Here is a 25,731-nt window from a genome sequence, read left to right on the forward strand (position 1 = left end):
TAACTCACCGTCGAATCGTGAGATGGTTAACGTGGGGCATGACGCTCCGCTTTCATCTTTGTTTGACTCGCGAGTAACTGTGCGCTTTCGCCGAAATTATTTACATTAATTTAACCGTTACTTTTTCACGTCTCTGTCTCCTTCGCTCTTTGTTCGAAACGTTGCAAAACCTGCCCCCTGGACAATTTCTGTAGCGCTCTTATTGTGATCTCGTTGACATCACTGCAGTTGCTCCGCGCATGCCTCGAGTTATTTTTAGTAAAGGAAGCGACAGTCAACAACGCTAGCGTTTACATTGCGGAGATGTCTCTGCGATCGTTGCTTCAGATAAATGTCTATACGATGCCTTAAATCATGTGAACCACACATCGCGCGCCCTCGTGCTGTGCACGTTTAATGTGGCTGCTTAACTTCTTAGTTTCGCAACTAAAAGCACGCACTTGAATCAGTATTGCCAGAGCCTTGCCGGCTTACATATACGAAAATATGAATCATGTTGATCCTTCACTAGTACACTCAGACGCTTTCGTCCGAAAGGACAACGTTTCGGCATAGCTCATCCCACATATTCTGATGAAAGCGAAAGCTGTCTGTGTACGTCACTCGTTCTTACGCATATAGTTTGAACGAGTTTAAGAGCTCGAAGTTGAGTACATGTTTAGAGGCTGTAGATAGGAAGCTGCTCCGGTTATACGCGAGGCATGGTCCCGAGTCCCCTAATTAGGTGTTTGCACTGTATAGGGAACGCCAGGGAGGCAGAACAGCTTTGCAGACCACGGCCGCTGGAACGTGATGTAGGCTACAGCTAGGGGGCGCGTTCGCTTCCGGCAGTACGTGACTTTTTATGAGATAAGGTAATGCCGCAGAGAGCCGCGCTTACGCGAGGATGATCAATTAGTCCGCGCGTATACGTCGGCATACACGCGATTCTAAGCCGCATGCACTCTCGTCTGCAAACAAAGTGGCGCCGGGCGTTGCTTTGGATACCGCCGCCGTCTCTGCGTGCTCGTGCTGAATAGCCGCTTGCAGGGAGATGACGAAGTAATTTACCAAGCGGCGAGACGCGGAGTTTGTGTTCCACTATGCGAGCCCGGTCCCACGGTTCGCTATACAGCAACGCGGTCGCCATGACGACGACCCGTCGAGCATCTTCGTGCTATAAAGCTACTTAAAACCTCCAGCGAGTGCCATTAACTAGCGTATAGTCAATCGTATACCATGAACTGGAGTGTACTGGCATCGATAAGTGCCATTAACTATAGCATAGTTAATCGTACCATTGGTACTAACATCGGTAAGAGCTCTTAACTAGCATACTTAATCGTACACTGGAATGTACTGGCATCGGTAAGTGCCCTTAACTGGTATAGTTAATCGTACCACGCACTAGAGTGTACTAACATCTATTTCGTTTTGATTTGTTGACTTCACTCTGCTTATAACATCGTTACGTTGCTTATAAAATGTCTGAGCACGTGATATGCGAAAGCCATATTATTTATTATGTGTTTCCGAGGAAGCACTAGCTTGCACGATCTGTTTCGCGTATGAAGCTAATTACAACCGTTACTCGAACCACGGCGACTTTTTCTTTTTTTTTTGTATAAATAACATCGTATGCACTGCTTACGCCCAGGGAGTGATGCAGTAGATTGGATGGTCGCTTTGTCTTTGCCAGTGTGCACGGTGCACACAAATTCTCGTCGACACGGTTCTCCGTATCGAGAACCGGCAGGCAAATGTTGACTGTCAACGGGCCGACAGGCAGCGAGACAGACAGGCGAACAGAAAAAAAGGGACGTTTGATTGTATAGACAAAAAGGAGAACGACTGCGCGAATCGAACGACGCGGACCGCGATTTGCAATTCGTCAAACGCGCGGAGAGGCTAACTCGATCGAACGGAAGAAGCTGGTCTCCCGACCAAAAGGGGGGGACCGCTTAAAACACTCCCAGGGGGACAATCCATCTCGAGGGGTGGTGGTGGTATGTAGGGGAGGGAGGAGTGAACGATATAGTGAGGGCAATGGAAGGATGAAGAGAGTGCTCTGGAAAACGAAATCAATGCGTCAGCTTGTCCACCGAACCGCGAGCTAGATCCATCCATCCATCTATCCATCTATGCGTCCCTTCGTCGTCGAGCGTCGCTCCGATCGAGGTTCGCTGCCGTTTTGCTGCGGCGAGCAAGTTTTCGCTGGCAGTGGCCATGCGGTGTGGCTGGGATCGCTGTCAGCAGTTGCGTGCAGTGGTGCGGAAACTATGCGGCGTTAGCGCATCGGTCCAATCGGGGCCTCAGTTCGCAAAAACTGCGTTCGTATACTTGTACGTGCGCTACTTTGCGAAAGGCTTCATTTTCTTCGATGCCGCAGTGTACGGAACAAAAGACGTCTCCGAACGAGTTTCGGCGAGGAAGGGGGCACCATACAAATCCTTAGTAATACATAGAAACAAAAGTGTAGTTAACTAAAAAAAAAGAATTTAGCGAGCGCACTCTAAATTTCATCGCCATACTAAAATAAAAGCGCATACACAGGAGGGAAACCGGAATGAGGTAAAGTAAAACCGGTGATAGCGCAATTTTCACACGCCTTATGGTGCGCTGATCACAATTAGTCTAGACGACGACCGCATCCTGTCGTCGAGTGGCTTCGTGGTGTACTATGTATACGCTTACCGCGCATTTCGAGACAAGGTGCTCGTTAAGCCTAGAATACGCACCTGCCGATCGTTACCGCATATAAAATGCCTAAATCGGCCGTTTTCGTATTCCACTCCCACCGGAAAGAAGCCGTCGTGGACGGCACTGAGAAGGAAGGGGGGGGGGGGGGGCGATACCGCGCTTAACATGCAAAGCGTGCCGTAGCCGAAACCGCCAAAGCCTCCGATCAGCTGACGTCAGCGATGAGGCTTCCGCACAGTAATCTGTCGCAGGTTGGCGCGAATGTGTGCATCAGCATCTCCGGAAGAGATCGTCTCTTTTCGTAGATCTATGTAAAGATTGGAAGCTGCGGTTGCTATTAAGTGCTTCTGTAGATTGATCTTCATAGTTACTTACATGTGTTGCTTGTGCAGCTTTGGAAGTTTAGGGTACTATAGGCAGGATTCTTTGGCTTTTGTTGAAGTGCACGTTTCAGATGATCGCAACAAGGTTTCACGTAAAAACATGAAGGACAAATGCTATGGGGTTTCAGATATAGTTAGCTTACAAATATATGGAACGTTCTATAAACATACAAAATATATTTGACAACAAACGCGACCACATTTTGTCAGAGATACCGTATCTGTCTATTAACAACATTGAATGAGGTCTTGCTTGCGCAGCTGCTTCTTGATTCGTGATATACTACGAAGCAGTTGTATACGTACCCAACACCGGTGTCGAATGATAACTTTCAATCGCAATCTGGCCTGACCTGCATTAAATTACATGATTGTGATTGGCTTCTTTACGCAAGCTTCAGAAGGGAGCCTATCATTGAGCAATTTAATCGGGATCGGCCTTAAATCGCGAACGTCGGTGCACCGCGTGACACCTGTATGAAGTGTCCCTCGTATTGTAGACCTTTTTTCAAAACTGTAAAGCTAGCTTTCCTGCTATGCAGTATGAACAACTAATGGCGGTTAGTCGCTTACTGCGAACATTCTGTTGTTCAAGCGCGGATTGCTTACGCTGTGACGTGGGCAACGTCGGGTCGGCTTTCTTGATGTAAACACGCATAGTAGACAAGTGCCAGTACGTTAAACTAGGACCACGACTCCGCTTGAAGCATGCGACAGGTGCCGCCATTACTTGGGCAAACATGCAGCGCAGAGAAGCGCACTTGGGAATTACGAAGAGGGTTCATTACGTCGCGAAGACGGATTGAAGCTTTCGCAAAGTTTTATATATGCTCGCTCGATTTAACACACTGTGCATTGTTTCTTGTTTGTTTGTTTGTTTTAAGTGCTGCTTTAACTACACAGCTGTGCTGGAATGTATGTATAAACGCTCGCACAAGTTCTATGCCTCGCCGTCCCGTACGTGATGCGCTCCCATCGGACAACGCTGCTCTGACATTAACTGATAGATATCGTGCAGGAAAGGGGGTTTGTGAGTACGGAACACGGCGAAGACGGGGGGGGGGCACTTCGGGCCCCCCCCTCTACCCCACCCCAAAGGCACTGCGCCGTGTCGCCTGTAGGCAGACAGAAATTAGGTGCCTTCTTCCTTTTCCTCATGAACCACTAACAGCAACAACTTCGGGTACTGACTGCGGCGCGCGGGCTGGGCAGTGCAGTCGGAGCGTATAGTCGGGCGGCCTGCCGGTTCTCCGGACGGCTCGCTCTCCGCAGCAGGCTTCGCGACCCGTGTCTTTGTAACAGCTGCTCGGAGTCGCGACCCCGCCGCCTCCTGCTGTCGCTGACACACAGTCCCTTTTCCTTGTTGTTCATAATTTTTTTTGTGTGTATGTGTGTACGCCCCCGTGTGTTTGGTTTTCCCGCGCGCTTTGGTGTCCCGTTGCTTCCTTTTTTCTTTTATTTATTTATCTTTTTTTTTCTTGGAACGAAGGGATTACGCCTTGTATGCGTAGTAGTCGGAGGAGTCACCCGGATTCGAAGTGTCGTTGGACATTTTCTTGATTTCTCCCTTTTTCTGTTTCTTTACCTTCTTTTTTCTCTCGCTATATTTCTGCAGTCGCGATGCCCATCGTAGGGCGCGCATAGAAGAGGCACGGCGAGAAATTGCGATCTCCGCGCCATTGAGTCGGACGCAGTCGGTGTGGTGTGGTCGTTTACGAATCGTACCCTCTGCGACATCGACCGCGAAGTCGCGATGACCGTAGAGACAATCGTTTGACAATATACCGAAACCATCAGGTGTTTGGTGACCGCGCACATAGCGGTGGAAGAAAAAAAAATGACTTCGCCATAGGAGCATCCGCATCATCAGCGTATACAAAAACACACGCACAGTATAATATACGTTGACGCAGTCTGGTAATTAAATCGATCAGCGAGACATACTTTAGGAACATCTAATGGCGCCGTGTGTTTCGAGGGATACAATAATTTCCATGAGTAGTGCGAGGAGGCACATATCTCGAGATTCACTTCATGAAGCTTGCGAATATGGGCTTCCATGGTGCATGACCATATATGGGCAAGTACGGGCTTCTCCTGTAAGGGGACTTGATTGGACGAAGTTTCCTTTTCTCTCTTATTATTTTTTTTTCTACGTTATCCCACTGAGGTCCTTACTATTGGAATGTATTGCAAAAGCAAAACAGCCCCCCGCCCTCCAAATCTCTCTCCCCTGTTTCCATAGTGCATGACCTATAGCTTGTTATCATGGTATTCCTGAAGACAACGATGTTTGTATGCCTGCATACCTATAGCGGAGCAATAAAATCGGTGGTATCGCGTTCATCTCGTGTAAACGCCATAGCACATTCGTGTGTATACCTAGTATGGAACGAGCCAAGAAATGTGTTCTCGCAGAGATTAGAGCGCCATACACGCACGACTGGAGGCAAAGGAAAAAAGCGGATCCTCCGGCGGACGTAATTCGTTGAAAGGCCGTTAATCTTGCCGAATACGAACCCGGGGTCGCAGCGCATTAATTCGATTTGCATGAATACGCGGCGAAGCGCGTGGGTTGGACGCTGTAAAAGAACAAATCCGTGCCTTTATGATCGCACGCGCGATAGGAATGGGACGTCGGCTGGGCGAGTTAAATAGTTTTGGCGGTTTAATCGCTTCGCATAAGCGTAAACGCAGAACGTAAAATGGGATGCTCGTGATCACCTTGAAAAAAAAATATATAAATAACGAAAGAGGGATATAAAGAACGACCCACAGTCACATACTTGTGTTCATTGCTCCTGGCTTATCGGATTCGTAGGTATTTTCAAGCGCGTCCCGCGGGGTCGCTTCGGCAGTTAAAAAAGCGAGCTCCTCGTTCTTTCGTGAAAGACGCCCGCCTCTGCGTTCCGGCCGTAAGAATTATAGGTTTCGCCCGGATATCACTGGCACGTGTTCGGCAATTTTTTTTTTTTCGTAAAGACCGGAAGTGAGACCGACAGAACGCAATGAATACGCAGTCAGTAACTGTTTTTTTTTCCCTGTTATCGATGGTATACATCCGCGTTCCGAACGCTAACTCGGTTGTTTTGTTCAAAGCTCGTCGTTATTCGTTTTTTTTTTTCCTGTGCCTTTTAGATTTTGTTAGTTCCTACGATTGCGGAGATGAAAGAAAACGGATTGTTCTCATATTCTGTGATGGTGACGGGCGGTACATGCGGTGCTTTCTGAGAAAAACAACCCGATTAGTAAGACTAAACCCCTCCGAGGCTTATCACGTCGCCGACACTGGTTTAAACATAGATCAGAGACTGGATTTCGTGGAACGAGGTCCAGGTGAACTCCCAAAGCACGGCAGAACGTTAACCCGTGCGTCAGACCGTGAACGAGGCGTATAAGAAACAAACAAAAAAAACGAGGCTTCTCCGAAAACCACTGGACGACACACGCATGCACAAAACGAGTGCAGGCTAGGAAGGATGGAACGTGCACCACCCACGGAACGTTAAATCCACCGCCAGTGAACCACCCCAGGGTCGGTCTCGCGTCACTGGCCAAGCCGAGCCAAAGCCGAAGCTCGAAAAAAGTAGACGGCGATAGGAATCTTAGCGGATTAAAAGATCGGAAGAGTCCGCGGTCGCCGGCCGCAACGGCGGTGGTGCGAGATACGATCGCTCGGCTTAAGGCATGCGTGTCGTGCGTGTGTGTGTGTGCGTGTGTGTGTAAACAGCATTGCCGAGAACACACACCGTGACGCGCTCGATGCGGGTTAGTGGTTGGTGGCTGGTTAGTTTTTTCGTGAGGCATCGGCCGTATATATCTATAACATCGCCGATTTGTAAACCCCGCCAACCGCACTTCTCCTTCGAAAGGCTTACAGAAAGACACGCACTCGTACGTCGCAAAGCAAAGCTCTCGTCCCGTTTCGGGGAGACCGCGCGATCTTTGCCGCTGCATCATAAAAAAGAAAACCCGAAACGACTCCCCCGTATGTATGCCCCCGTCCGCGCCGTAAAAAAGGCCTTCGAAGCGGCGCTGTAAACATCTTCGGAAGACAAGAAACACGCTGCCTCCGGTGCGTCTGATGGAAACGTTGCCTTTTACGGTGCACGCTTTCCTGTCTGTAGTGCTAGTCTACAGCCTCTTGCCGGCGCCAGAAGGGCCCACCAGACGACGCTGAGAATGCCGGTCCGGCTGTTTGTCGAAAGTCGTCGGCGTGCCGAAGGGATTTCGAACCGCGGCCGGCCGTCCTCCTTTTTATTCTATTTTTTTTACTTGATCGGCGTGTGGCAGGTATGTTTGTACTCGCGCAGATGCCTCCCACTCGTCTCCTGGAACTCCGTCCAACAAAAATAATAATTTGTTGCGAAAGGGAGCATGGTTTAGTTCTGTCCCGGGGGCTGTCGACGAGTGCACTTTTCTTTCGCGGGGCCGTCGCGGTGTCGCTCGTTAATCCAGCGTGGACGACGTCGACGCGGCGAACTTGAAAGTGGCTTCTTTTTCTTTTTTTTCGTCGCCACGGGTGAGTGGACCTTCGACGAAGAAAGCCCACCGTAAGACGACCGACGCCACCGCGGCCTTGCGTGATGCGTGGCGTGCCTCGTTCTTGCTGGGGATCTGAGAGCCTGTAGATTAAACTTATCTTACCGCCTCGAGCCCGAAAGTAAAAGAAGAGCGTGGGAAACTTGGGGATTGCGTTTGACTTACAATGTCGATTAGCTCGCAGTTGCGGCTTCGCTGAGCTTAAGGTAAAAATATCGCGCATTATTTGAGCTAGCCCGGAATGGCAATGGGTGGCGGCTTGGTGCTGTTGCAGGATATAGGTTAGTCTGCCATATACACGGTAAACATGTTCTGAGACGATGAGTGCCAATACGATGATAAACTAAGGGATATGCACATGATGATGATGATGATGATGATGATGATGATGATCCTTATAATACTGACGCACACCCACAAAGGGGCATCGGCCAAGAACCGGGCGGCAGGATCGACAGGAAAGTAAAGGCTTATGGTTTTACAAACAGAATGTAACTTTGGACTAAAAAAAACATATATACACATATTTCATTTACCCCGTCGTTGTCTCCGGTTGTTTCGCCTCAAATCTTGATGAACACGTCTAGTTATCAATACTAACGTGTTAAACGTGATCCTTATCGATGATAAAGAACCCCTGGCTGTCTCAATTAATCAACAGCTCCTCGTTCTCTTGTTATATCTGGGGCTTGACGCGCAAAAACCACGATATGATTACGAGGGACGCTGTGGTAGAGGGCTGCGCAAATTTCAACCACGTGGCGTTCTTTACCGAGTGCGCAAGTCGCACACTACACGGGCTTTTAGCATTTCGCCCCCATCGGAATGCGACAGCTATAGGGTCGGGATCGATTCCGCATCTTTCGGGTCGGCGGCAAAGCACTAACGACTGTACCGCTGGGGCTGACAATCATTGGCACATATAGGCAGTGAGATTACTGGTGGACGTTATAGGCAGTATTGAGAGACGTTAAGTACCTGTAAATTTCAGTTGTAGAGTGAACAGCTCAGCTACAACTGTACCGACAGGCTTTGGTCATGCCACTTGAATACACAGTCGTCTACACAAAAACGAAAAAAAAAAAAAGAAAACACATGCTCGTAAGCGTCCTATCTAACGCTGGCAGCAATGCTCCACTTTCTTTCGGCATGCCGCGGTCCCGCTATACAGCTTCGAACGATCCTCTCTTTAAGTTAGCCGAGCCGCGCTCCATCTCCCCTTGAAGCGCCATCTCCACAGAGTGCTCGGCGATATCGAGAGTCGGTGCGTGCCGTCCATCAGAAAGAAACCCGTGGGCCGTGCCGCGCTTTGCTTCCCATCTTTTACGATCCTGCAGCGCCCCCGTCTCATCGGCAAAAGGAACCACCGTCTACGCGTTCTGCGCACCGCCAGGTCAGCGGCGGCTTGACCATTGGATGTACCGACATACCGAAAGACAAGAAAAAAAAAAGAAATGAGAAGTCGTTCGGGGGTCCGAGCGAGCCCGACCGCAAATCAACGCTGCCGCCGCCAGCTGTATATATATATTACGGCTGACCGCCGAAACCTGTGTGTATACGATGGGCAGGCCGTATGTCTCTGTGTTTGTATAGGTTATGTATATACATAAGCTTCAACTGTCCCTCCTCCTCTCTTCCCCTCCTCGGCCTGGATCACCGCGAGCTACGCGGTTAGCGCGGCTATCTTCACAGTGCACGCCGCGCCTACATTTTCTCTTGCGCTTTTTCCCTGACCCCTTCCAACGCGGAGTTGTCGAGTGAGGGGCTCTCTCCGGTAGGGGAATTATTAAATCAACGTTTTACGACGCGCGTGCACACGGGCTCCCATCGCGGTAGCCCTGCGCGGCCACTGATTTACGTCGTGCCGAACGCCACAGCTATTACGTCACACACACGCCACCCGTCCACGAATGCATTCTCGCGAACGTATAAACGCATGTGGGCGACCGTAATATGCAGGCCAAAGGAGGCGAATGAAAGAGCGAGGGAGCTATGAGCTATATATTTACAGCTCTCATCTTCGGCGTACATACAGCACGAGCTGCAGTGCGTTATATCACTCGTGCCGATCGGATTTTTCGATTGGGTGGAGCCTGAATAAAGGGGGAGGGGGGACTTGTGTTCCGTGTCCACTTCAGTTATAACTTTTGATCGCTAGCAAAGCAGCGTCGGTGCGTGTATTGAACGATGTCGTATACATGAGCACGCGGTTGAAGTATTACAGGCAATAAAGCTGCAGGTTCAATGTTCTCAAAATATATTCTTCGATAACTGCATATATAATATATGGGCAATCATTCGGGTGTTTACACTGTTGGAGGAGAAAGAAACGTGATTTCGTGGGTTCTTCGTCGCAGGGATGACTTTTGTGGAGGGCTGGGCATACCTGCGCGCTTTCTTTCTTATTTAGTTTTATATCTATAGCTGCTTCTTTATAGCTTGTCAAAACAAAAGAAATAAAAAAAAATGAGGCTTGTTCGTTAGAAGGATTGCATACGCACGTTCGCTGAGTGGCTGTATATGCACATGGATCTGGCTTAGAAGAAACAGTCTCGGGGCTCGCGCCTGCAGTACCGTGCAGCCGACCGAGTTATATGTTATGCGGGGAGGCGCACGCATCAATCGTTATGCAAACACCTAAAGGACAAATCTGCATACTGCATTTAGCAATACGAAACCCGATTGCTCCACCATGCCATCCGACAACCAACCACTCCGGGATGCGTTCGGCGGGTGCGCATTACGTGATAAGCCTCGTCGGGGCGTCTACCTCTTATTCCCTCTCCAGTTTCTTTCTTTCTCTCTTTCCTTCTTTCTTTCTTTCTTTCTTTCTTTCTTTCTTTCTTTCTTTCACGCGTTGCGCTGATTGGAAAAATTAGAAGACGCAGTTTAACGCGGCCAAGCATGCATCCTGTCGGACCTAATTTCCTGCGAAACGCCGTGTTTAATTAACTGTGGACAACGTCGCGTCATATTTCTGTATGCTGCTCTCTCTCTCTTAAAGCTGAGGTTTACACGAAATGTCCTCCCAAGCTCCACTTTTGATGTGTATTAGTTCGATTGCTCTGTTTGTATGGTCGCGCAACAGAAATTATATTATTGCTTCTGTCGCATCGAGCGGTTTGCAACACCCGAGCTACAGCGGCGGTATACGTCGCAACGAGTGCTATCTACGGGGTTACGGAACGAGCGCTATCGTTTATGCAATGGGCGCTATCTATAAGGGGTTATGGTATACTGTCACTGTCAACGATTTGAGTTTGTCAATACACGTTATGGGAACAGCGACTCTCTGAGTCGGCGATGTGCAGGCTCCTGGCCTCTTAGTTATAAGCAGCAGCTTGTCAAGACGATTGTTTACTTGTGCACCGGTAAAACCGCTGTTTTGTGCATGTCGGACACGTGCAATCCTTGTCTATTTTGGTATCGAGCACCGTTGCGTACGTGTGTGTGCGCGCGCAGGGAAGGTTAATGAGAGGTATAAGAAAGAAAGGAAGATGCAGCAGAAGACTTATCACCATCATTCATCTTGGTAAACATATACTATCTCTAGAAATCTTACTGGCCAATAAGTAAATTTATAGCGGGTACAAAATGGAGCGAGGAAGTTGTCTGAATCTGTCATGATAGCCGCGGGCAAACAAGGAAGAATTTATGCACTATAGACCCCTGTTTTGTCTCGGTAACCAAACTATCGCTGCTCCGCATTGATCTCTCTAGCATTATTTTAGTAGGAAACTGGGACGTTCATAACTATAGGTCTTCGAGATCGATTGAAGTGGCAGGGAGCGCAGTTTTGGAGACTGCATGCTGGCACCGGTGCCATCAAGAACGTCCAGGAAGCGCGGGTCTGTCCGATTCTCTTTCAACACATAGCCGCATATACGTATCAGGAATGGTAGTGCCCTAAAAAAAAAGCCCGCTCTCCCCTTGACGAGGTCAACTTGGCGTCGTGTCGCCCGCTAACAAGCTCGCCAGACTCGCTCGATGTTTGCGTCGTGTCCGCTTGTTATAGAACACGGCACCGTATATACGGCATTAACTTCCCGAGTCCTTGGGACAGGGAGAGCGTGTAATGGGCCACGATAATGCTCCCGAGTTCCTCCGTGTGTACAGCGGTGGCTCGCTGTGTTATCTGCGGTAAATGCCGTGGTGCCCGCCCCGAGTGTGCACGGGCTACTAACTCGACGAGACAATGGTCTCCGCTGTTCTCTCTCTTTTTTTTTTTTTGTTTCTCGTGCGTACAACGGGAAGGAAGAAGGACAGTCCTCCCGTTGCTGTCGAGCGTGTATACAGTTACGCTTTTATCTCTCTCTTTATTTCTGTCTTCATCGCGTGATGAGATGATGTGCTTTTTTTTGTGTGTCATGGTCGTGTATGTGATGCAGGAACACGAAACCCGCAAGTTTGTGAGCGCGTTGTCTCCGTATCACGTTTTTTTGACGTTATCCCGTTGTGCGTTACACGCTATGCTTCATATCTGTTCAGTAGATCAAGTTGCCATTTCACACACACACACACACACACACACACACACACACACACACACACACACACACACACACACACACACACACACACACACACACACACACACACACACACACACACACACACACACACACCTGCGCCGTGGAGTTTGGTTAGGGCGTCACTTTTTAAAATTATTTTGAACTGGCGCGACCACCGAGTGACAATGTTGTTTCTTCTCCAGCAATATCCGGTCGAGCCCTCACTTCTGGTTTCAAAATATTCATGTCCTCTAAAAAAATGGAAATGCGGTAATTTTGTTCAAGTTTTGATCAGATGTGATCGGTGGTGTTCTGACCGCAAATATGGCCGAAATCTTATAATTTATTCGCTTTGTTTTTTATTTTTATGTTTTGCTTTTAGTTTGTTCATTAGTGTGTGTGTGTGTGTGTGTGTGTGTGTGTGTGTGTGTGTGTGTGTGTGTGTGTGTGTGTGTGTGTGTGTGTGTGTGTGTGTGTGTGTTACGGATCGTTCTCCAGTCACAAGATGAAAGTGATTATACAAGTTCATCCGGTTCACCGCTCCATAGTTCGAATCGAAACACATTTGCCGCCATATTTCAACCGCCACTATACACTGCACATGAGCGGCCTCCTTGAGTGTGCCCTAGGAGCGCTGCATATACGGCCCTTATGCGTCTATAAATATAGTATGGCAGCTCTGCCCACGCACAAACACGTCTGTCCACTGTAAAGTCTAAGAACGTGGCATAAACACAAAACATCTAAATAAAAAAAATCTCGCTGCCAGACCTTTCAGGCGGCTCGATTCGGGACGTTAGCCGCGGAGCAAAAGAGCCATTTCGCCGCCCTCCCGTTGCGCGCACAACGCCCAAACAGAGAAGAGAGACGGAGCAGAGGCGTCATTTATTTGGGCGTGATCGCCCGTTGTGTAAAAACTTTAGAGCGTCTCTATCTATCCGCCTGGGCGTCGGCTGCGGCGAAACGTGCGACGCGCAGACTTTGTGCTTCCAGAGAGCCAGAGGGCGAAGGACTTCGCCATCTGTTCGCATTCTTCAAAGCGCAAGCAACAAGTCGGCAGTTACCCGCTGAAGATTCGCGTGGGCCTCGCTTGACTATTCGGTCTTCGTCCGCTCTCTGTTCCCACGCGTACTCTATATACCTCGTCCGTTGTTCCCGGTTTTTTTGCTGCTTTCGTTCTGATATCAGCGTCCGGGAATGTCTCGCTTCCCTTAACTGCTTGCTCAAAAAAAAAAAAAAAAAGGGGGGGGGGGGGTTGACCGTGCGACCCTCGACCGTCGTGCGGGAGTTGTATACACGTTAAGCGGGGCGTCGGCTCAGTTAGCGCGCCCGAGTCGTCGCCCGCTGGATGCGCGTTGGCGTCGTCGTCGCAGGTGGCATCTTGGCGTTACCCTGCCGCGGTGCACGTGGGGTCGCGGTGGGCTCTGCACTTCTTCCATCGCCCGCCCGGTTTTCGCTTCTTTTCAAACCGCGAGCTCGGGCGATCATTGAAGGTGGTGCGTCATTATATACACAACGCGACCTACCACCGCGCCGCCGGTTCTCTTTTCTTCTTCTCGGCTTTCGACAAAAAAAAAAAAAAAAGTTCAACGAATAACCGGAAAGTATCGCGTTCAAGAAACGAGCCGGCGAGCGAGCGGGCGTGCTACGGACGATCGCAACAAAGACGGGGGTCATCTTCGCCGCTGAGAGGAATATGCAGTGGCGAGAGAGAAAAGGAGATAGAAGGAGGAGGGGAGAGAGGATGATTGCCTGTCTCTTCTTCGAGACAGGAAATGGCGTAAGGCTGCCTGAAGGAAAGAACGTGAGAGAAAGGGTAGGGAGAGAAGGACGAGGCGGGAAGAGGCCGCGCGTCGGCGGCGCGACGGTTGTTGTACAGCCATAGCCGAAGACGCAACCTGGTGCATCTATGTGTGTATACGTTTGCATATCTCCAACCTCGCGCACGCATGCGAGTGTGTAGCAGCGCGTTCTCGATGCTCTCGCTGGTGCTGACCGCACGGGCGAAACCGCTTTTCGGTGCCTCCGCCCGGGCGGCCCCCGTCGTAACGACTCCTGCGCACCCTCCTCGCCTTCATTTCTTTCTCTTCCTCGCACACGAAGAAGAAGAGAACTGCTCGTGATGGAGGCCGCCGCCCATGCGGCAAGAACGACCGAACCCTATATGCAACTTCGCCATCCCTCTTGTTCGCGTTGGCTTCAAACGTGCCAAAAGCCTTGCTGCACGGACCCGCCGCCGGCGCGGGTCGACTTGCAACGCGAGTCTTCGGTCATCTCTCGGTGGTCTCTTCTGTCCCGGAGATGATGACGAGAGAGAAAGAGAAATAGAAAAAAGACGTGAAAGAATAGAAGGGCGGACGGCGCTCGACGCTTCGCAGATGACAAGTTTCGCTCCGGGGCGTACGCCGGATGATTCACTGTGTCCGAACGAATGAGGCGGGTTCGCACCGACCCAGGAGATTGAAACACACCCCGGGCGGAAAGTGCGCTCCGAATGAAGTGGACCGGCCCCATTGTGGCACGTCGTCTCGCTCCGTCGTCATTTCACGCTCTTGTCTATGCGGCTAACCTGCAGGCGTTGAATGAGAATCGACTCCTAGAATTTTTGAGCTTGATTTTTTTTTCCCCCTTGGCTAGTCGTCCTCGCTTGATTGCTTTCGCGACGTCGACTCGGGGATCCGGTGGCAGGCAACGCAGATGCCGGAGGACATATGTCGACCGGTGTATAAGGGTCACGGGTTTGGTCAGTGGTATTGAACTACAGGGAACGACGCCCCGCCGCGGTGGTCTAGTGGCTAAGGTACTCGGCTGCTGACCCGCAGGTCGCGGGTTCGATTCCCGGCTTCGGCGGCTGCATTTCCGATGGAGGCGGAAATGTTGTAGGTCCGTGTGCTCAGATTTGGGCGCACGTTAAAGAACCCCAGGTGGTCGAAATTTCCGGAGCCCTCCACTACGGCGTCTCTCATAATCATATGAAGGTTTTGGGACGTTAAACCCTACAAATCAATCGTCAATCAACTACAGGGAACGACGAATCAGGGCTGTGTTCACGAAGCATTTCGCTCGCCACTACTCAGGCTGTGCTAATTAATGGGAACATTAAACTTTATGTCGTTAACACATCAATCAAGTACCTATTCTTCGCTGGATTTGCTGTTAAAAACAATTTTTTAGAAGGAGCTTGTGGGCGAATATGGTTCCAAATGGTGACAGACTCTTGGAGCACCAGTACTAAGTTTTTTTTTTTTGCTTTTTTTCTGCAGATACAGAACCCGAAACAGTGTACGTCTAGTAGAATGTTGTCTATCTTCGCAGTCTATTCCGCAAAGTATCTTTTTGCAACATCGTTGGAAGAAACCTAATGCTTTCCAACACAATTCACAGGGTGCAAGAGTTTTCCTCTGAAATTTTATCGAAAGATTCTTAGGTTTTCCCTGCGTTTTTATCCTTATGTGTCATGATGACATGGACATGTACGGTTTATTTTTAACGACATATACAGTGTATTTATGATGACATAGTGTATTTGGCATTTCGCCCTTATAGGGAAGACATGCTACCTGCGCGAATAGGGACAGATCGACCTGCAGTTGCCAATCTTGCAACAAACGCCTTAGTTTGCAGAGTCGTGTTGCAATAGTTTACACAAACGCGCTGCTCGTCGTTAACAACGTGCAATTTTTTTTTAGTTCGCCGTGTCCAATACATCAATATTTATCGTTATCATCTTACTTAATTAATGCGTTGCTCGTATCTCTGTAGAAACACGTTCATCTAACCGTTGTCGTTTGTTTCTTGCCTCTTTGCAGCAGCAAGACAAGCAGAGGACATCGTGCCAACAGATACCCCTCCTAAAAGTCAGGGTGAGTGCATGTCGACCCAACTTGTACTATCTGCGTCAAATTGAACCCGTGGTGGCATACCGCCGTATTCACAAACACTCCTCGACTCAACTTTCACCCTTCACTTGACAGAGTTGAGCACTGCGCCACCACCCTGATTAACAATGACACTCTGCTACTCAAGAATCGCAGCAGATCATCGGTGGTATGCAGTGAGTTGCAGTGCCTAGAGAAGGCGCCCCAATCGGCTTTCTCGAGTGAAGGTGACGCATTGAGTGAAGGGACGTTCTGGAATACGGGGGATAGTGCGCCGTCTATTTATCACCACAAAAAGGCAAGCAAATATGCGCAGAGATGCCGATCATGATGCGCGCGGCTGTCAATCGTAATAAGGGGACGGCGCGCACTGTGCCATCGCGATGGCTTGCCGCTGTTTGCGCTCTATTTGACGCTGATAGTGTACACAGTGGCACCCGGAAAATTCAGTTACACGTATACATACATTACCCTCTTAACTCCACTAGAATGTGGTTTCAAACGCATCGACTAAACAGGATCGCTTAACCTTCGTGATGTCGAGTTATGTCGGGTTGTTCATGTTGATAGTTGAGCAATTTCCCTTCTTTTTTTTTTCTTTTCCACATTTCACTGGATTGAATATCAGCTGTAGGGATGCTCATTGGCCGAAACACAAGATAACAAAAGAAGACAAGGATAGTGGGCTCGTAATACTTGAAGCCTCCGTGCAATCGATCGAAGTACAAAGAGGGTATGGGTGAGTGGGCGAAATAATTCGCGCAGGAAACGGCCATGAGCGTTGGCATGTGCAGCGCTCTCCACTAGAGGGGAGGGGGAGGGGGGGGGGCTCTGGAGAAAGCAAGCTTTAGTGCAGGCCCTCTCCCCCTCCCCGTTTTCCTCCCCCGCTCTCCCCCCCCCCCCCCCCCCAAAAAAAAAAACCACACTAGTGTGAGTTTGGTTCCTACGTTTCCGGGAATAAAGGCGGCCAGTAAGCAGCTCTGGAATACGGCGATAGGTCATCTGGGCCGCCATTATCGTCAAAAATATGCATGGCTATGCAATTTAATTAGTGACGGGGCAGCGGTAACTGAGTAAAAGCTCGTGGCAGACTTGGGTTTGGGGGTATGATTAGGCGAAAGGGAGCGAACTCAGCTCCTGCCCCCCCCCCCTCCCCCCCATCTCCTGTGCAGGGGCCAATGGCCTCGGCTGAGAGCTTATTTTGTTAGCACGCACAATATAAGAACACTCTAAAATGTTCGAAAAAGAAAATATAATCAAAATTCTTATTCTCAGACGGAATCGGGCCGCCGAAAGGCGTTACGTTGCACCAACACGTCCGATACATTCCTTGTCAGCCGCTTTTGCGCCGTTGTTTCATTCGTCGAGGTTTCAAAATAAATTTAAGAAGAACGAAATATTTTGAACGAATAAGAAACGCGTGCTCATAAGAGGCGGCAGGGGTCGACCGTGAATCGTGCGTTATGGCGCGCACATAGCGCGTTCCTTGCGTGCACGCCGCTTGCAATGCAAACGTGCGTGGAGCTGATATGCGGGGCCTCATCGAAATGGGCTCTGCTTTTCGGGGGCGCGAACAGTCTCTGTATATCTCGTTAGGAAAAAAAAAAGTGCGTTGTCAAGAGGCAAGCGGCAACAACTGGTGCAGGGGAAATCTTTGCATACGGGCGAAAAAGATATTTACGTATTTATTTTATTCATTCGTTTTCAAGTTTATTTATTTATTTTTCACCCTCAGGGTTCTCACATTACAGAGGTGAGGGGCACGTTACATATCAGAAATGGGAAACAACTCTTGATTTATAGAAAGAAAGGTACAAAAACTTTCCTCCCGCTAACGCACGATATATGTGTATATATCGTTCGCGTTAAAGAAAATTGTTTTATCAAGCTCGTATAGTTTCGATGCAGCGTCCATGTTGTAGTGCTCAGAATACGTAGTAGCCACTTATATTCCCCGCAAGTATTTTCTACGCACAAATCCTTTGCCACGTGCGTGCTTTATGAATAACTTTTTTTATTGTACGCGCGTGCGTACGCTTTCTCTGCATCGGGAAAGACCACGTGTTCATCATAAAAACGCGTACTTAACGTGAACTAACGTTACGACGTCTGCATTGCATAGTTCTCACATATGCAAACAGAGGGTGTCGCTGGCGCGCTATGGCTGGTTTCGTATAAGTACCTTGGGCTCTTAACGGTTATGGTTTATAAAGCACGAACTAACGCACGGTTAATGGTCGACGCAGCGAAGTTAGATTGTAGTCAGAAACGCAACCATATTTAACGCGTACATTCGCTTCGTGCTATGCGGCAGAGCCGTGCGGTGCTGCTAGCGACAGGCCGGGGCAGGTGCGTGCAGCATATTATTCTATAAACTATATTTTCTTTCCTCTGCAGCTCCTTGCGACTGACGACGTCTTTATAACCACTGAGTTATGGTGACGTCACGCTGCTTCCCGTGCTTTAGTGCTTGCTCGGTTTGAAAGTGTTTATTAGTTCCTAGGAAACCATGCTGCGCCGAGTCTGCGTTGGCGCGCAGAGCATATGCAGGGACCGTATAACAACACTCCTATGGCGGGAAAAGTATGACGTGGCTGGCCATTCGCAGAGCTTGCCAAAAAGCGAACGATCTCCTGGCGAGTCGTTAATAGGCGCTGACGTAAGCAAGAGAATGCAATAAAAGGAATGAAAGCGCGGGAAAATGGGGGTCATTAATTATACACCCTGTGCGAACGATTCGGTGCAGTGCCGCGAAAACTATATGAGCCGCATCCTTCTTGTCTGTTTACATGGTCTATCTGGCACTTCATTTGCCTAGTGACGTAGGTTGAACGGGTGGTCCAACGTTAACGGATTAAAACAGCTGTCGGTTCTTCGATCCACGCGACCGCGGCTGGTGTTGGCTGCATGACTGACGTGACGCGTTTGTATGTGCACCTTCGGCGGCACTGCACGGAACTTCTGTAGGGCAAAGTATACGCGTATATGCAAGCGCAAAAGTCGAGTGACAGCGGCGCATGACAGAGTCACTTGCGTATGCGTGAAGGGGGAAATGCATGATTGGCGTTGTAGCCTTTGACGGGTTTTGCGCGTCTGGCTAGAGTATCGGCTTATGTGACTTTGGCAGCGCCGCAACTGCAATGTTTCTTCTACAGCGCACTACGGCCCGGTGCGCTGGTAAAAAAAAAAAAAAAAGACACGGCTAGTATATTCGTCTCATATACCGCTGAGATGTTGCATAAGGTCCCGGAAAATAAGTTTTACGTATTACTTCACGTTTCATAAAGACTTAAATCAGCCAGATCGCCGCATTGTTCGGCTTTTCATGATGATACGGGGCGCGAAAAAACGACACACAACAGAGAAGAAGTACACAGACGACGCGCTAGTATACCGCAGTGACGCGGTGACGTCACTGCGGTATAAATGGTGTTTCCTGAATAAAATATTCCAGTTGCTAGTAGCGCGTCGTCTGTGTACTTCTTCTCTGTTGTGTGTCGTTTTTTCGCGCCCCGTATCATCATGAACCAGCACCAACTCGCCCAACTTTTCACTTTACTGTGTTCGGCTTTTGTTACTTTTTATGTGTTACTTTTACCAACGGACCGGCGCCTGTGTTTAAAGGTTACATATATCGGGACGTGATCGGTTGTGTCAACCTTTGGCGAAACGACACAGCTATAGGCGTGCGCGCAAGGCAAGATGGGCGGGGTGCAAAGCCAGCCCCATACATTGAATTTAGGAGGCGTGTGCTGTGAAGACCCCCCCCCCCCCCTCGAAAGCCCTGCGCCCGCTTATGCAGCCATGTATGCTGTGGTGTCGGCACCATATACGTAAGAATATTCTACTGCACGATAATTTTCCCGAACTTAACTCTGCTTATTAGTATAAACTCGGTGAAGAGGGGGCGAGCTGGTCATTGAACGCTGTTCATTACGTCTGCGCGAACCTTTCTTCTATTATCCGTACGGTGCATACAGCGCACGCTACAGTGGCCGAGGAAGGTCAGTTGTCATTGTCACGCCAATAGGAATCGAAGTTACCCAAAAAAAAAAAAAGAACGAAGCTCAAGACGTCGTGCCTATAAAAGCATTGTGGAAGCAGTTGTTTTCGGTCTCTCGGCGTGCGAATAGGCGTGCTGGTACCTGCTATGTGTGCCGTATATATATATATATATATATATATATATATATATATATATATATATATATATATATATATATATATATATATATATATATATATATATATATATATATGATTTTCCTTTTCAGTCTGTATATCTGCAGAGGTCCCGTTGCTGCGGCTGCGGATATAATAAGAAAAACGAAAACGTAGACCGATCGAAGTCGCGTCCGGGGCATATACGTCGAGAACACAAGAACAGCGGAGAACAACAACAAACAGAGCATGGAAGAATGTAAGCTTTCCATGCACGGAAAACCCGAACCACAAGAGGGGCACGAACGCCCGCCTGCATGCATCCCCTTACAAAAATCCTATATATGGACTTATATAAAAATCCCCATATATGGCTACATCAGGAATTGGGCATATCTGGCCCATATATGGAATCCCCATATATAGGCCGTATATCCTGATCCTGATATAGCCATATATGGGCCTTATATCCGCATATATGGGTGTTGCTGTATATGGCCATATATGGCTATATATAGAAGCATCCATATAAGGTCTTATATGGATGCTTTCATATATGGCCTTATATGGATACTTTTATATAAAGCCATTCAAATGATTCATCTATATTGGTTCAGCCTGTGTCACCGGCAAAAAATATAGCTGCTCAAATCATTCTTCAGCTAGAAATATACCTGTTTGTTGAAAGGTCTGCATGCAGTCACTATCATCTCCAAAATAAAGGCAGTACATACCCCCTGAACATTCTTGTTCAATTAAGCTATCCTCATTATATCAAGTTATTCTCAACAACTATTTGCTAGAATGTAACTTGGCATCATATTTAAAGTTTGTGGTGGGCACATGTCACTGTTAGTCCACTTTTCCTGAAGAGATACATTCTTTGTGCTTAAATTTATTGCTTACTTATCGACACTTTTTTATTTATCTATTTATTTCATTACCCACAGCACCAATTGGCATTACATTGGGGGAGCATTTACGAAAAGTAGAATACAAAAAATACATAGTCAGCCAAACAAATAATCAAAGTCACCTGAATCACAATCTGCAAGAGAAATTCATATATAAATCGGAACATGTTCTAACATATAAATCGGAACAATTCTAACATGAAATAAAACAAATATTTGGGAGTGTAGAGGCAATGCTAGAAGGCAACTGGTTCCATCTTGTAATTTTTTTTTTGTAAAAATCATTTTGAAACACGTCAGTCTTGCATGCGATTATTCTTATCTTGAACCTATGGTCAACACGGTCTGAGAAATAGTACAGTGCAAGTAAATATTCTGCTTCATCGATTCCGACTTGACAAAAATAAATAGCATAAAAGAACCCAATTTGAGTTTCGTAAAGATATTTTTCACAGTGTGATATGTTTAAAACTTTTCTCGCGTGTCAATGGAGCGTCCATAGTCAGTCAAAACGAAATATGACTTGCTATTGACCGTATGAACTGCGTGTGCATTGAATAACTTAAATGAGTTAATAATCAACTTTTAAGGAGTTCGGTCGAAAGTGATTGGTATGCAAGCTTGTTATGTACAAGTATTGTGACTAATGACCTATAGAACGACTGCTAAAACTGGTGTCTATAGGTCTCTGTGCGCGTGGGAACGGAGGCATTTAACAATATTTCTTGCCAACGGGACACTAAAAATGTAATTTGTAAATGTAATACGCTTTCCATTTTGCCAATAATGCATCATTAACGTAACAGTGGTAAAGAGCTCATTCTGCAGAAATTCCGGCGTAGGCATAGGTGGCTCTCCGGGAAAAATCGTCTTGTCAATGATCGAAAATTGAGAGAATGCAAATAAAACAAATATTGTAAATTTTCGGGTTTGAGTGATGATCGAAATCATGCAGGCAATTTGCATGGCATGCAAGTGCTCTACCACACAGCTATGCATCTGCTTGGAAATAAAGCATGAATAACTTCCTCTTGTTGTAAATGCAAGGAAAATAACTGTATGCTTAACAAATACATGTATCCTGCATACAGGTTTCACAACACAACATTTATTATCGCAGCTATATTGCATGATACAAGCGTGCATTGTCACCAAGCATCACCACACGTTATTACCAACGTGACTTTGCGGTCTAAAGACAGCCAACCATTACAAAAGGCACACTGGTTACTGCACGTATTCCCTCACGACTGCGTAGTGGGTGCATAAAGTTCTAAAACATTTTACACACATTATATTGAGAAGCACGTTCTGCTGGGCGAGTTGGTACTTCGTCTTAACTTAGTTGCGCGAAAAAATTTGAAGTGCGAAAGGAAGACACCTGGACACAGCGCACACTAACAACTGAAACTTCATTGGAGAAAACAGACATATGTATGCGGTTACGACAACACGTGAGGTGGAAAAAAATGACTAGATGAGCAGACATCTGATCATTTTCTTTCACAGTGTGAACATCGTGTGGTGGCCGGCACTGCGCTGTCGTGTGGGAAGTATTATTTAGAATTTATTTATATAATTGTAGATCACAAAGCTTCTCTAAAGGAATTAACAACCATTCTCTAACCAATCATCATATTGTAGAGAGTGTGGCTGCGCGCCCTTGTTTGGAATACGGTAGTTAAAGCTAGATTCAGTGACACGGTATAGCGTGGGAAATCGGAGAGGCGTATTTCATAAACAAAGCTGGGGATTCATGTGTCACGTAACTCTCACTTATGTTGCTTGCTACTGAGGTAGCTTTTCTGGAAGCGCATCATTTATACAATCTGTCTGCTCATCTAATCCTTTTCTTTCACCGCACGTGTTCTCGTAACCGCATATATACGTATGTCTGTTTTCTCCAACAATGTTTCAGTTGTCAGTGTGTGCTGCGTCTAGATGTCTTCCTTTTGTATTTCAATTTTTTCGCACAACTCGGTAATTACATAATATTTCTTGTTCTTTAAACTATGTTACCCCTTTTTTACACAAAATGCAGCCATGTGCGAAACCTTCATTGAGACACTTTCAACCTTCTCAATTACACAGTACTATTCCACAATTAAATTTGTTCAAGTAGCATCATGCAATAAAGAGTACAAACTAAGTGATTGAATTACGCACAAGAAACAGGATCGATACTGCTATCACGTTCAACTGTGAAAAACGGAGCTTAACGGTCCCCCAATTTTTTCACACAGTAGCAAGCCCTAATGCATCATACCAGTTTATTTGTCGGCTTGCGTAAAACTATCTACAGTGCTCACGGATTAAAACGTGACATCGCATTATTTTGTGCAACTATGTATGCGGGTAGGCGCAGTTCCTTAAGATAACCACGCGATGTTGCGACATCAGTAACGATAATGTCGCCTGTGATGTACGCATTCCAGTCAAATTTACACTTATATCACCCTGATTGTAGATGGCGGAAACGAAATTACGGGCTATTCTTAAGTTTTTCCATTTGGATCCGTGACATAGCACCCTGTTTTGAAGAATCAAACTAGCAACAAAATTTTAACTGCGTGTCCTTATCAAAACACACGTAAATATAAAAACAAGTGGAACGTAGACGAAGAAAGATAAATTCAAACGCAAGACAACTTCAAACGTGGGCTCATAAATCTCATGACACCCTTGGAGTTGGAGATATGCAACTCTTTTTTATTTGTAATTGCGCAAGTTGTAATTTATCCTTGGTTTTTCCTCAAGCGTTAAAATGAGAAAAATACAACACAAGTATATTTACATCAATATATTTATGAAAAGTACAATGACACGAAACCAACAATTTCCTGGCGTAGATTTTTTGATTAAATAGAGCACTGTCTGGATCAAGTGAAAAAAAAAAGAAAGTGTTGTCGTATCGCTTAAACAAAACAGCCTAATGACGTAACCACGATTAGCATAACGTTATTTACTCAGCAAGCATGCAATGTGGTATGTTTTCGAGTTATCATAATATTTATGAACAACGTGCGAAGGTAATGAAAATGATGAACTTACCTTAACATTTAACCGAGACTTGTCTTTCAAGGAGCCTGTTAATCCTGATAACCTAGTCACACCTTAAAGCCACCACGTCCATTCGTACTGCTTTAGGAAGAAGTTTTGAAGAAACGCTTGCCCGCAAGCATTGGTATCCATTTTTTTCTCGCACGAAAAGTTGACGATCGCCAATCCAGCAGCGTACAGACGCACACGCACACAAAAACACTTCCACGTTCGTCCACAATTTCGCCACGTACAGCGAAGTAGATTCCTGAGAGCTGCGCGATTAGCTTGTGTAAATTGGAGCAGTAGTTGAACACGAAATAAGAGCAAAAGGAATGAAAATTAACAAACTCGATCAGCATGGCACCCATGACTCCGGCGAGCAAAAAAGCAACAATGGCGCGGATGGATACAGTGCATGCCATGCACATCACAATGAACATTACATTACTCCTTGAGATCAATGGTTTACGCACTTTTCACTAGAACTAAATTTTCCTGAGCTTATTGGCGAACGACGTTTCATTTTTTAACAATTATTGACGCAATGTTATTACCATACGACTGAATGTTTGTGCAAACTATTTTCTTCGTCGTTACTTGAAATGGGCCGCGGCACTCTCTTTCCTGCTGTGTCGACAGACTCGTGTAAGCCATGGCAGGGCTGCAGGGCGCCTACGTGCGCTTCTTCGAACTACGTTCTCCGAATTGTCCACCCATCCGATGGGCGCCCTTTTTTGTATTTTTTTTACTGTGCGCACCCCTTGCAACCAATGCAGTCAGGCGAGTTTTTTCGAACAATGGATTTCAACTTACTCCCGCGAGCCGAAAAAGCTGCACGTGGAGGACCTTTGAGACAGGCGTTCCGTGGAGCTGAAATCACTGCTTCGTGTACGCTGGCTACGAAGACGCGTTTCAGCCAAATTTTCATCTTATTTCGCAAGGACTTATAATGATAATAATATTATTCAATCAACCAATAATCAATCAATCATTTTTAACGTATCCAAGAACAACCACAGGGTTTTTCACGCTGGCGCGCGCGAAAATAAAACAAAAATAAACAATACATTACAGACTGTCCACAGAAAAACAAATCAATGAAAAGAGCAAAAACGAGCTGTCGAAAAAAATCAATGCACAATGGGAACAACAAACAAAAGAGTAGATATTCATGGAATGGGACTGAAAAACAACCGTGCCGAAGGCTTCCTGAAAGACGGAAAAGGAAAGAATCTGTGCATATGCAAAACTACATTAGGACAGGGCAGCCCTCACTGACAAAACAAAATGACTGTAGACTATGAAAAACATAACGAATAAAGAAAGTTGACGTTAGAGAGACTCGGTATTCTGTAAAGGATAGAGTGTTGAAAGAAGCTGGTAGGTACATGCAACGGTCGATTCTCTCTCGATAACTTACGCAAAGTTTGAAAATTATTACAACCGAGAAGGGCAGAATATCTCACCCTGAACTAGCTTGTAAATACATAACAGCTCAGCGAGATTTTGCCGGCCATTAACTGATGGCAAATATAATATTCCAGCAGTGTTGAAAGGATTCTAGTGAAACGATGGGGGTAAATGCTTATGAAATTTTTCTGGACTCACTCAGTGACGCTAC

At 47.0% G+C, this 25,731-nt stretch overlaps 1 protein-coding gene across 4 annotated transcripts in view; it reads left to right on the top strand.

The window, feature by feature from the left end:
• The window catches only part of LOC119169689 (uncharacterized), a 489,699-nt gene that overhangs the window by 364,254 nt on the left and 99,714 nt on the right, over positions 1–25,731 (top strand). For 2 of the 4 annotated variants that reach the window (XM_075886975.1, XM_037420718.2), the window contains exon 2: positions 15,925–15,978. In XM_075886975.1, coding sequence (XP_075743090.1) covers positions 15,925–15,978 — 54 coding nt within the window. The remainder of the gene's footprint in view (positions 1–15,924; positions 15,979–25,731) is intronic. The other 2 variants (XM_075886976.1, XM_075886977.1) reach the window with 1 other exon arrangement.

Source organism: Rhipicephalus microplus, chromosome 2, assembly GCF_043290135.1.
Source record: "Rhipicephalus microplus isolate Deutch F79 chromosome 2, USDA_Rmic, whole genome shotgun sequence".
NCBI lineage: Eukaryota > Metazoa > Arthropoda > Arachnida > Ixodida > Ixodidae > Rhipicephalus > Rhipicephalus microplus.